General features: G+C 42.5%; 1 protein-coding gene across 1 annotated transcript in view; it reads left to right on the top strand.

Annotated features, from left to right (window-relative positions):
- LOC126356185 (brefeldin A-inhibited guanine nucleotide-exchange protein 1) overlaps positions 1-14,133 on the top strand; it is a 202,260-nt gene that overhangs the window by 57,819 nt on the left and 130,308 nt on the right. The window contains exons 9-11 of the mRNA XM_050006963.1: positions 8,005-8,174; positions 10,518-10,696; positions 10,841-11,039. Coding sequence (XP_049862920.1) covers positions 8,005-8,174; positions 10,518-10,696; positions 10,841-11,039 — 548 coding nt within the window. The remainder of the gene's footprint in view (positions 1-8,004; positions 8,175-10,517; positions 10,697-10,840; positions 11,040-14,133) is intronic.

Below are 14,133 nucleotides of genomic sequence, written 5' to 3'. Positions count from 1 at the left end.
AAGGACCAGAAAATCATGGAGTTCAAGACCCTGGACCGGTTGACTTACGAAAGTCTAAACTTAAAACCATTCGGTTGATGACGACATATTCTGCAGCTGCGTCAGTATCGCCGTCCCAATTGCCAGTGATTCCTCACTCTGTGCCACGAACAGTGGTCCCTCCGGGTCAACAGATTACATCAACCCCCTTGGTGGTAAGGGGCAAATCTTCCTCTATTGCTCCCAAAGCACCTACTTCGGGAACAAGGCCCCCCTCCCACTCCCCCCCCCCCCCCACCCCAAATGCAAGGGACATCAGTCCACCCCACGGCCGGAGAAGCACCAGCCCCCTTTGGCTCTTCTCACACAGAAGGGGTCCCTTGGGGCCCTTTCACCCAAGGTCTCCACTAATGCCACGGCGGACACTCGCCAGTGGCTCAAGGAGCCAAAAGCTGCTGGACAAAGAGTCTCACGGTCATCCTTAATGCCTGAAGCTGCTTCAGACTTCCCAGGAAGCCCCTAAAGAGAAGTGAGTGTGCAAGCAAGCTAAAAAGAAGTCTGGTAAGAAACAGGACCCTCTGGTGGGCCCAACACCACCACTCCCTATCAGTTCCGCATCTGAGGATGCAGTGGAGATCGTAGCTTCCTCTGCAGACCAGGATCTCACTATGCCTCATCCACCATAGAAATAAATGGCTACAGATACTCAATCAGTGGCAGCAGGTGACTGCATACACTGCCTCCTTGCACATTTCATGCCTTCCCAGCCTCACAATGTCGTCATCCTCTGGTGGAATTGCAGCTGTTTTTTCCACCACCTGGCTGAGCTATGGCAACTGTTAAGCTTTACACCTGCTTTCTGCATTACCCTTCAGGAAACCTGGTTACTGAAAATATGGACCCCCTGCCCCCCATGGCTATATGGGATATTACAAGAACTGTAGTGACTATGATAGTTTGTCAGGTGGAGTTTGTGTCGGTGTCCTGAACTCAGTATGCAGTGAATCTGTGCCCCTTCACAATCCTCTTGAAGCTGTGGCTGTCAGGATAAGTACGATGCAGGAAATAACTGTCTGCCATGTATATTTTTCTCCTGATGATGCAGTACCCCTGAACGCATTGGCTGCACTTATTGATCAATTTCCTAAACCTTTCCTACTTTTAAGAGATTTTGACACTCATAACACCCTTTTGGGGTGGCACTGTGCGTACTGGCCAAGGCAGAGATGTCAAAACTTTACTATCTCAGTTTGACCTCTGCCTCTTAAATACAGGGGTCCCCACGCATTTCAATGTGGCACATGGCACATACTTGGCCATTGAGCTCTTGGTTTGCAGTCCTGACCATCTATCCACTGGAGAGCACATGACGACCTGTGTGGTAGTGATCACTTCCCCATCTTCCTGTCACTGCCCCGGCATCAGGTTCATGGGCGCCTGCCCAGATGAGCTTTAAACAAGGTAGACATGGAAGCCTTCACCTCTGCTGTCACCATTGAATCTCCCCCTCATGGTAACATCAGTGTGGTGGCTGAGCAGGTAACTACAACTTTCGTTTCTGCGGTGGAAAACACAATCCCTTGTTCTTTAGGGCGCCCCTGGCGAAAGTAAGTACCTTGGGGGTCACCAGAAATCACTAAGGCAACTAAGGAGTGTTGGCAAGCTCTACAGCGGCATAAGGTGGACCCTTCCCTGGATCACCTCATAGCCTTTAAATGGGAATGTGGTTTATGGTTCGGCAGCACTCTGTGTTGTGTTTACTCGACCCAGTGACACCACAGTGGCGTTCGACTCTTGATGGGAGCTTTCCAGACGAGTCTGGTTACCAGTGTCCTGCAGAGGCTGGAGTCCCTCCATTGCACAACTGCTCATCAATTATGTTGCACACATTCATAGTTCTCCTGAGTGCCCAAATTACCATCTCCTCTTGCCACCCATGGCAGTTTATCGCCCGCTCAGGGCTTACAATTGCGGTTCGCATCCGATCCCTTCTGTCTTAACTGGAGTCCTTGCTTTTACCACCTATACTCGAGGTCTATTCGTGTACACCTCCATGGTGTACACCTAGGTCGTGGCTTCGCCTGGATCTTTCACATGGCCCAAAGAACTCCGTTCACTGTGCGGCTTGCCACTGTCTACACATCTCAATGCTTAACGTGTACCGAGAGCACTCCCCCCCTCCCACAGCCAAAATAACCATTGCCCCTCCCCCCTCCCACAGCCAAAATCGCCGTTGGCCCCCCCCCTCCCACAGCCATAATCGCCGTTGCCCCCCCCCTCCCACAGCCATAATCGCCGTTGCCCCCCCCCCTCCCACAGCCATAATCGCCGTTGCCCCCCCCCCTCCCACAGCCATAATCGCCGTTGCCCCCCCCCCTCCCACAGCCATAATCGCCGTTGCCCCCCCCCTCCCACAGCCATAATCGCCGTTGCCCCCCCCCTCCCACAGCCATAATCGCCGTTGCCCCCCCCCCCCTCCCACAGCCATAATCCCCGTTGCCCCCCCCCTCCCACAGCCAAAATCGCCGTTGCCCCCCCCACAGCCAAGCCAGTCGTTGGCGCCCCCCCCCCCCCCCCTGCGACCGCCGTTGCTACTCCACCAACTGCGACCGCAGCTGCCCCCCCAACTGCGACCGCAGCTGCTCCCCCAACTGCGACCGCAGCTGCTCCCCCAACTGCGACCGCAGCTGCCCCCCCAACTGCGACCGCAGCTGCACCCACCCCCGGCCGCAATCCCCCCCCCCCGACCGCCGCAGCCCCTCCCCCCCCATCCGCGTTGGCAACACCACACGCCGCCGTCGTCGCCTGCCCCCCCCCCCCCCCCCGGCCACTGTCTCCTCACCTCAATCCACCGGCACCACAAATCCACCCACAGCCACCCCCTCCCCCACACCCACTACAGCCGTCTACCTCCACGCTCCACTCCCCTCCCGTCTTTCTGCCTCCCACTCCCTTCTTTCTCCCCCACCATGAACGTACTTTTCCCCCAGCCACAACCCGATTTTCCACCCACACAGCTCCTGTCACCCCCCACCTCCCTGGCATGCCGATCTCATGCCCTTTTCCACCCTGCCGAACCTATGGCCACGACCTGTTTTTTACCACCCGCCCCCCACCCCCCGCACGCCGCTAATCCCCCCCCCCCCCCCCTCTGCCACGCCACTCTCGGCACCTCTCCCCCCCGCCAAACTGCCACTAGTCCCCTCTTCCCCCCGACACACACATTCCTCCTGAAATACCCCTCACATTCCTCGCTCTGTGACTGTCCCTCTCCCTTCATCCCCATTATCTCCTTATCCCTCATTATCCCCTTCATCTCTTTCTCCCCCCTCTCTCCCTCTGACCACCCCTTTAAACCCTCCCCACCGTCGTCGGCCCGTCCCCCCCTCCCCACCGTCGTCGGCCAGTCCCCCCTCCCCACCGTCGTCGGCCCGTCCCCCCGCCCGGCGTCGTCGGCCCTACCCTCCCCCCCGCCGTCGTCGGCCAGCCCCTCCCCTGCCGTCGTCGGCCATCCCCTCCCACCCCCCTCCCCGCCGTCGTCGGCCCGCCCAAGTTCTTCATCCTATTAATTTTCACAGAACTCATCTAGCAACAGTGTCGCATCCACGGAAAACACTGAATAGTGGCACTTGGTATGAAACAAATACCAGCCAAAACACAGGGCTGGAACTGTCTGCCACTAATACTGTTGAAGGGCCACAAATTTATTTTAAATTTCTTCAGTTATGGTATAGAGAATATTCCTGGATACATATTTTAAATGGGCCTTGCAGCTATATGACATTATTTATTATGAGGATAACCAGAGCTGTCCTTTACAATTTGCTCGACAAATGAATTTATGATATTTTATCCAGAATTGCATGAAGTCTTGAAGACATTGTGTGAGATGAGACATACCTGTGATGAGAAATTCCTGTTTACTCACCAGAACATCCTTATCTGTGTACACAGGCTGGGGAAGAAGATGGAATCCCACTGGGTACCAGGACACATAGAAATCTAAGGGGGGGGGGGGGTGGAGAATTAGCAGCTTTGGCAGCCAAGGACACATACTGGAAATCTCATGAGTCAGTTCGTCATTTCCCTTACATGTTATCACCTTGTTGATGTACAGAACAATTTGACTACACTGATAGACTATAAGCTTGCAATTGGCAAAGTCAACTATTTGCCTTGGTGCACATCCTTTTGATTACATGGGAGTACTTCTCACTTGTCTATAGTTAGAACACAGTCAGATGACACAGTGTCCTTCATTTCCACAGGACCATTGTAAGTGTGTTGCTTGTGATGTACACATTAGTTTATGCTGGATATTGATGGCCTTGTATTTCAAGTGTAGGCACCAATGACTGTCTTGCCTGCCTATCTTCACTCTATTGTAGAGGACAGTGAAACAAATGTGGAACATATTTTTAAGATCTAGCAGGGTGTCCAGTGTCCTGGCAAACATGGAAATCTTGGGAAATTTTTCCTTTCTCAGAAACTCGGGAAATTTTTGCATTTTGCCTAAAAACCCTGAGAAAGGCATGATATCTCATTTGATTTGGGGCAGAGGCATTTTCTTGCCGTCTGTTTGGCTTGATGCCATGCTGTGCTCACTTCTCACACTCAGCTTGGTGCTGCACTGTTGTTTTGGCGTTCCCCAACCTCTCCCTTCACTCAGTCTGATGCAGCGGCCAGCCAGCCCAGCCTGGACAAGTCCAGACAAGCTATGCAGACATTTGTTGGTGTTGACATGGAATGGCTTGCTGCACGCCTGTCGCTGCAGCCTGGCTGTGCTACCCTGTTTTGTTGTGTTGTCACTTTGTGTGTTTGTCACACAATGGGACCAGCCAGGATCTATGATGAGTATGTGGTGTGGTTTACATTTACATCTGTTAAAATGTGCTGCCTTGTTTGGTGACATAATGTTATCATAAAGATGTGTGATTTTGTGGGAGTTGTGGTCTACTCGAATCCATTTATTTTGCGCCAGGGATATTAGGGTGTTTGAGGTTTGCATGCAGCACATTTTTTGCATATATACCAAAAAATTGCTGTCGTAGATGTGAACAGCTATTGATCTCATTGTGTTATGTATGAATAAGACTGATTATTGATCTTTAGTTATAGGCATTGAATAATGTAATTAGAACACTTATTAGTAGCCAATGGGCTTTGGTGTGCTACAGTCGATTTAGTTGAAGGATTTGGGGCAGGTGTATTCCAGTCTGAGGTAAATCTGGAAAGTTGTTCAAATGTGTATGGATGGCCTTAATGTTAACAAGTCATTCCTAAGAGGATCCCATGCTTTTGTACTTCAAGACATATGGCTTATATATTGTGCATGGTGACTTTTAAGACAGGTTGTACTGGGATTGGTTGGAATCTTTTTCAATTTCAGAGAACTTCATGTAATCTATTTAAAAATGTTCCGTCACGCAAAGGCGATTTCAACAATATTACAAGCACATTGTCTCTCCCACGGAAGTTTTGCTGGGAGGAAAATCACATGGTGTCAACTGGCTTAGAAAATATTAACAGCTGTTTAAAAATGTATAAAGGAAGTATAAAGAAGAAAAGAGGAACAGAAGTAGATAAAACATTAAACTGAAGATCTCTACTGGAATTTCATATAATCATTGTGAACAACCAGTGTGCAAGTCTTTGAAGAGAAAGATGCTGATAGCTCATCTCACCTTTCTTGAGACTGTGGCTTCTCAGGTTGACTCGTTCCTGTCTAAATTTCAGTTAGATGCCCCTTATCTCCATTCCTCTATGCTTCTGTCCAATCTACAGCCTGATAATAAATGAGAAAATCTGTCAAATCAACACCCCCACCTTCCTTTTATAGAAACAGATTAGCTTCAAAACAGATCTGAATGACAACCTAAGTCAGTTGTAACCCCAGAAAGTGGAGAACAGGTAAAAACAAAAAACAAAAAGAACTCTTTGTCAATATGTCATATTGTGGATATCTTGGAATTGCGGAATGAGTGCCTTACATTTATAAGGAGTATGGCATCCAACATTCTGGATAAATAGCCCCTGGCTTGTATGAAGGACATTCCATGTCTAGAGCCAGAAGTGGAAATTAAAGCTGACCACGAGAAGAGGCAGTTAGATGTAGAATTGACACATCTCACTACCTTAGTTTGCTTTGCTGACGCTGTTGCCTATGAGTTCCAAAATCTAGGGGAGACGATCTCAGTAAAGAAAATCCTCAAATAATATTATGGGGATTTTGTTTACATCAATCAATTCTGGATGACAGTCATTGGGGTTAAGAGTGGACGTGAAAATGCAAAGAGATTTATCAAGGTTGCTTGCCATCTGTTCCATGGCAATCCCAATTATGAAAGAAGTTTCTCAGACAACTCCATTCTGGTCAAATATTTGACTGAAGCGTCTCCCATAGCCATTTTTGCTGTTCAGAGTGCATTCAAGGTCATAGGCACAGTGAAACAGTAGCAGGGAAAAGGACAGCCGAGAAGTCTTCAAAAGAAAATGAATGAAATAAAAAAGTCAGTAGGAAAAAAGCAAAGAGCACTATAAACTGTGAAAACAAAACTCATGGAAAATGCTGAGAGAAAGGTTCCTCAGATTGAAGTAGTAGTTCTATCAGTAAAAACTACATGTTTGTGACTTAACCAATTGTCCATGTAAGTGTCCTTATCAGATTAGTCTATTACTGTGGCTTCCCTGATTCTTTTGTTGAAATGCTATTTGGATTTTATTCTTAGATGTCTTTGTAAAACATTTAATTTTTTACTGAAGTAAATAATGGTCTTCATTTTTAAGTCCGTGTGCCCCAAATGCCTGATTGTTCCTAATGTAAATGTTTATTAATAATCTTTTACTTCCTTTACAACTACTCTCATTCTACACTGTCCAGTCACATTAATGTCAGCATCTGTCAAAGCCTGAGTATGGTCCCCGAGAATAGATGCATACTTAGCACAGATGATGGGCATGAACAATGGCTGTGGAGTTGCACATCTCCTTGCCTGTATACAACTCCACAACCATCGTTCACACCTCTCGTCTGTGGCCAGTGATGCACCGGTCACCTCAGTGCTGGTTTTGGATAGTGCCATTTTGCCATGCATGATATACTTTAACTACAGTGGCACCTGAACAGTTTCGAAATTTAGTCGAATCAGAAATGCTTCTGCCCTTGACCTGAAAGAAAATGATCATGCCCTTTTGGACGTCATATAAATCACTTCATTTCCACATTATGACAGCTGCACTGTTCTCCAACACACCTTATATATTCTCCACTGCTAACACTGCCACCTGTCACCTGTGAGTTGACATTGGATGTAGACGGTGATTACATTAATGTGACTGGGCTGTGTAGTTTTCCTGTAATATTTTTGTTGAAATTGTTTTTTTATGATTAAGTCTGTTGTCAGAACCTGGTATGTTTATTTCTTTGTTAAAATAAATCTGGTTCATTTTAGTTTTTTATTTTTATTTTTAGCTCTGAATATAGCCCTTATTATGTTCCTGTATAATGCCAAAATTTGTGTATTTTGTCAAGAAATCAGTCAAAATTATTTCGGATCCAAGCACAACGTGATCTTGGAAAAATAAGACTGGCCTGGAAGAGCCTGGAAATCTTTTTTTAAAAAATCGCTGGACACCCTGTTTAATAAATTTTTTGACCTTTTTCCTAAATTGTTAAGAAGAAATTTTAGTGTGTTGCCAAGATCATTGGCTAATTCATGTATTTTGTATGTAATCAACCATCCATACTCTCCAGAGCTCCTATTTTAGCCCCCCCCCCCTTTTCTATCTTATATCTTATTAGTGAATATAATGACAAACACCTAAACAAAAAAGGAAAACTTTGCTAGCTTTTGTAATGTGAACTTCATGAAAAAATCAATGATTGAGAAAACTGTCGATAATTGCAAATGAATTTTTAATTGTATACCCTCTTTATTATTTATATCATATTATGTACTTCTGTACATTTTAATAGTTGTTTCTTTTTTATTAATCATATCATATAGATTTGTTCTTTTCTTGCAGGTATTTTTCAAGGAAATATTTTTAAACATATTAGAAACCTCAAGTTCATCATTTGAGCACAAGTGGATGGTGATACATGCATTGACAAGAATATGTGCAGATGCTCAGAGTGTTGTAGATATTTATGTCAATTATGACTGTGATCTTTCTGCTGCAAATTTGTTTGAAAGGTGAGTATTGGTAATCTGGATATTGATGTAATTAAATCTTTTACCTGAAATTAGTCAAAAACTGTGTATAAAGTTGGATAGGAGGTTCAGTGAAGAATCTTCAATAACAACATTCAACAGCAGCAACAACACCACTCAATAACCATTCAAATTACCAGAAAATTACAACAGTTACGAGGTTGTTTCCAAAAGGCACATAGCTGTATGAAGGTGCTTAATTCACAACTACTGGTCTCACGTCAGTATCAACTCAGCTTCAGGTTTATAATTGTATATTTCCATAATGTAGAGGCACAGTTAGGGTGTCCCAGCTTTTAGGGAATTATCCACATTAAAAGTCAAACCATAATGGTGGATTGTCATAACAAAAGTGAGTTCACCTGAAAGATATCTGTAAAATTATACAAAGCAGACTGTTGAATGATCCATGTGGGATCTGGTAGATAGTAACTGTATAAAATCAATGAAGTAAAACTTAAAATCCCGTGTAATTTGTGTACTTTGGTCTTACTGACAACTGGTCGAAGTGGTGTAAGCAGCTTGTGGAAGCTAGCAATACACTGAAAGGCAGAAGTCTGCTTACTCCATATCGGCCAGTTACCAGTACAGCAGAAGCATGCACATTACTTACGATTTCAATTTTTACTTCATTGGTTTTATACAGTTGGTGTCTGCCAGATCTTATATCCGACATGGTGTTATCCACACTGGCTCATTCAGCATGCATTTTTACAAGCATCTTTTGGGTGTACTCAGTATCAGTATGAGAACCCACCATTGTGGTTTACTTTTTAATGTGGATAACTTCCAAAAATCTGGGACACCCTAATTGTCCATCTACATTATGGAAATATAACCATTATAAACCTGAAGATGGTTTATACTGATGTGAAACCAGTAGTTGTGAATAAAGCATGTTCATAAGGTATGTGGGTTTTGAAAACTCCTCTACAGTGTTTAATTGTTGTAATTTTTATGATAATTTGAATAGTTGTTAATGTTGACTGTTCTCATAGTTGTTAATAATGTCTCTGAGCTTTGGTAGTCCTACACAGAAAGTTGTTTCTAATAAGGTTTTGTTGTAATGAAATAATCAATTGCCCCTGCATTAAGGTATTGAAATTTATCAACTGTCTACAAAGTGTTATAAGAATAATAGGTTATTCTTTGTTCTTGTCATAGTATTCGGACTGAAATTTATTTTAAAAAAATAAGTGTTTATTGTTTTTTGGCATAAATGTTATTTAAATTTTAGATACTGTAATTTATTTTTACTATTCTGTAATGTCCAAGAACTTACAGATACTCTTCGGAAGGTTGCTGGATGCTTATTTTAGTTTTAAAACTGGACGTTTTTTTAAAAATAGAGTAAATAATATTTGTTGTTGTACCATTCTGTTTGGAACTGAACAGCAAGAAATTTTAAGTAATTGTTTTGTTTAGGATGCTCCCATTAATGTTCATGAGTAGTATATGGAAATCATTTGTAATTGCTTGGTTGAGATTTGCTGTATGGGATGAACTAACTGTAAGTTTGTTCAAATGCTATCTTGGTAGTTTCTGTATGATCACAGTGAGCATGTATGCAATTCAGCAAATATTACAACTTCAGAAAAGGCCATTTACATTTTGGCAGAATCATTTTATGTGCTGTTCAACCAGGATTAAGCACCTAACACTGAAAGATGCTATATTTGATTCTCTTAATGTTGTATATAGTTTTGTTTCTGTTGCACATTTTTTTAAAATTTTGTTTTTTTAAATACACAGTCAACAATGTAATGTTACTAAAGTAGAATTCTGTAACATCTTTGTTCTTGCCGTGAAACTTCAGGGGGCGTACATTCTAGTCCCTGGAAGGACCAGGGAAAATGCTGATGTCTAGGTGAAGAAATTTTGAAAATTTTGTGAAAAAAAATAGGTATCTCATTTTTTGATTTGTTGTGGGATCTCGTAGTTTTGTAGCATATTTTCCCCTAGTTTTGTATTTTCTGCTTCACTGGACACTGTTTGATTTGGTATTCTGCTGTGATGAAATGTTGAAAAGCAAAAATGTTTCTCATTGTCTTTTGAATCCTGTGTTGTAAATGTACAGTCAGGATTATCATCACAAAGAGCCTGAGGAATTGCATTGAAAATTCTGCCGAATATTTTGGAACAGATTTGCTAGAAACTTTAGAATATAAAGTTTATGTGAGACTAGTACTTCTCTGCTGAAAAGAAATTTTATTTAATCTGTATCCTGTGTGAGTGGTGCTGCTTCAGTACGTCTTATTTATAATTGTATTGTATGTATGTGTATGTAGATTTCCTTTGGCTTTTTAAGGTGAGGCTATTTTTCAGGCTGGTGAATGATTTGTCAAAGATAGCTCAAGGAAGGCAAGCATTGGAATTAGGAGCCACTCCAAACCAAGAAAAGTCAATGAGAATACGAGGTTTGGAATGCCTAGTCTCCATTTTGAAATGTATGGTTGAATGGAGCAAAGATCTGTATGTAAACCCCAACTCTCAAACAACACTGGGTAAGCATAATGTTTACTTTCTATCAGGATGTACATATTTTTCTTAGAGTTAGGTAAATGAACACTTACATATAGAGGTAATTGAGGGTAGTATACACTTTTGATTTGTGAAGCAAAGTTATGTAACTTACTTATGTTTAAAAGGTTCAGAGAGACCTGCTAAAGATGTTGAAGCTGATAGTTCTACAAAGACAAGCATCCAGTCATATGGTGGAAGCAGCAACAGTTTAAATTCAGGCTCCTCTATTCCTAGCAGCCTGAACAACAGAGAGGTGCTCGATAGTCCAGAACAGTTTGAGGTTCAAAAGCATCAGAAAGAGATATGGGAGACTGGAATTACTTTGTAAGTCACAGCTTGTACAAGAAACATGCTTGGTGTGTCGATGAAATTATTGTACAATTTTTTTTTGTGTAAAGGCAACAACTCACCAAACAGTAAAGATGTGGAGTCGTTGACAGACACATAAGCAGGAACGAGAACTCTGGAAGCTTTTGGACATTTCATTTTTTTGAATTAGAAAATGCACACACACACACACACACACACACACACACACACACACACACACACACACACACACACAGCTACATCGGTGTTGACAGTTACGTAACTGTTCAAGTGGGTACATGTAAGTGTGTGTACTCTAGCTTGTAAAACGATCTGTCCAAAAGCTAGTGAAATTTCCAATCTTGCTTCTGAACCTGTCGACAACCAAATACTTCTTCTGTTCAGTGAGCTGTTAACTTTCTCCAAAAACTGCTTGATAGTAACACAGAATACAGCAAAATTTTAGCAGAATATCATGTGACACAGTAATGTAAGCCTGCGTTCCTGTCAAGGAGGAAGCAGATTCATATTTCATGTCTTAATTGTACTAAACCAGGCTTAAGTGTATACCAGAAATGACTGCTGTGAAATTGCATTCACATATATTGATATACCTGTGTTTGGCTGGCAGGAGAAAACAAACAGCTAAATATTCAACACAGTTGCAATTTTTTCCCATATCCCTCCCCTCCCCTACTCAGGCCATCATATTATATAAAAATCCCAGTACACAGTTAAAATAATAATGTAAGAAACATTTACAATATTTTTTTCTTTGACAGTGAATGTATGGTAGTGTTGTCTTACTCCTGGCATGCTGTCATCACACTCACTGCCCTAACTGTGTGTCAAATACTAAAAGTAAAGGCCAATACTAAGCTTTAAATAGATCCAAATTGCAACCAGCAATGATAAGAGTGACCTCTATGTACAAAGGTAGTTTCTTTTTGGAGTCACAATAAAAAAATATGTAAAGAATAAAAATAGTATAAAATATGAAATTTACAAAATCACAATCATATAATAAACAAAGAATGAAATAGTTCCCAATATGATAAATCATTAAAAATAGGATAGCAACTCTAGTTAGTCATGTTTACATTCTTGGTTTGTATTTGGTTCATATCACATATAAACAGCATACAAACTGTTTCTACAGTTTCTATCACACACAAACTGCATAAGAATGGTGGATGTAAACATGGCTACCTATATTTTTTGCTTGTAATGGTTTATTTCAGTGTGTACTGACGTATTCTTTTTGTACTTGTCTGAGCCTGCTGTGTCGTGTATGTCATTTAAGGACTTTACACATTATGCTGCAAGATTAAGACACTGCTGTGATCACCTCTGTTTTCGTTGCTATCAGTACTGTATAAGTTTGCTCGTTTGATGTTGGTGGGGCTATTGTAGGTTTTAAACAGTAGCTGAAGCAATTATTTTTGAATTTTCCAATAATAAAAGTTTATTTCATAATGACAAGAATTGACAGTTGTATTGACAGTTGAGTCAGCAATGTTATATAACATCATTTCTGACTCAACTATCAGCACAGTCGTCAGTCATTATGAAATAAACTGTCATACTTGGGAAGCTTCAGAAATAACTGCTTGAGCTACAGTGTAAAACCTACAATGGCTTCACCAACATCAAATTAGTAAACTTACACAATAATGACAGCAACTAGAACAGCGACATAATATGAACATAAAGACCACATGATATGACCTAATGATAGCAATCACACCAAAATAGGCCTAATGTAATAAAAATTGAACACAGCAGCTTCTTAGTTTCATAGCATAATACTGGGTGGCTATAATTAAACCTTCCCTATTTAACACATTATAATATGGAAGCTAATTACTGTATGAGGACCAAACTTGGTAATGTTAATGTCAAGGACAAGGTTAAAAGAAATAATGCAGAATCAGTTCAATTGAAACACTTTAATGTGCTACTACGGTACATAAGAGTATTACACACCAGTAGCATTGCTGCTACAAAAGGGCTCAATATGGCATCCATCAGTGTCCTGAAGAGTTTGAAAGCACAGTATTACATTCTGCACAGTGTAACAAAGCATGTCCATAGGTATGCTGGCTTCCTCTCGTGATATGCTGCGCTTCAGATCAGCACGTGCGTCTCTCCCCTGGTAAATCCTGTCCGTCAGTTATTCCCACAACCAGAAATCACAGGGAGTGAGATCAGGTAATGGTGCCGACCAAGCATTTGGAAACGATTGGCTGATAAATCAGTTGTTTCCAAATGTGTATCAGAGGAGCAGGTGAACTTCACAAGTGGTGAGTAGTGGTGCCCTATCTTGCATGAAAACTTTTGAGTTCAGTGTGTGTCTCTCCTGTAGGATGGGTATGACAAGCTGGCGAAGCATATCCCAGTAACATTGGCCAGTCACACTACACGTCTTTGGTCCTTGAGTGCCAACCTGTTCAAAAAAGAATGCTTCATTGATGAAAGTAGCTGTGATGCCACACCGTACTGACATGTTCGCCATACAGGGGAGCTTCATGCACGGTGACATTCGGCAATTCTGTGTGACCACTTCACCGGTCAGAAGAAATTGAGCTTAGTCTGTCTACAGGATGTTCCAGGGCCAGCCCTCAACAATTTCAGTCCTTGCTGTTGTGCGTCCTGTGGTGCAAGCTGCTGTATGATACGGATGGACACCATTTGAGAATGGTTCGAAACACCTTCCGCGCAGTGGACCACGGGATGTTTAACTGTTGTGACACGGCACGCACACTGCCTGATGATTGGGAATTGTGTGTAGCATTGTGTGCCATAGCAACAGCAATTTCATTAACTACCTGTGGTGCAACTGGTCATTGGCCTCTTCCCAGAGCGACGACCAGTTCTCCAGTTGATTCGAACTTGTTCATCATGCTCTGCACAGAGCAGGTAGAGAAAGAGGACCCTTTTGTAATCCTTTCAGCCAGTGATATTCTTGAAGTACAGCTGCAGCACTACCGTTGTTTGGATAAAAGAGCTTCTTTTGTCCGAGTTAATGTTGACACGTCACCAGGTGCGCTGCAACTGGTGAGGTGTTTGAGACTGTGAATCACAGCACCTGGTGGTCATAGTTGGCACT

Source organism: Schistocerca gregaria, chromosome 3 (genome assembly GCF_023897955.1).
Source record: "Schistocerca gregaria isolate iqSchGreg1 chromosome 3, iqSchGreg1.2, whole genome shotgun sequence".
NCBI lineage: Eukaryota > Metazoa > Arthropoda > Insecta > Orthoptera > Acrididae > Schistocerca > Schistocerca gregaria.
Note: the sequence above shows the minus strand (reverse complement) of the source record. Positions and strands in the feature narration are given on the sequence as shown.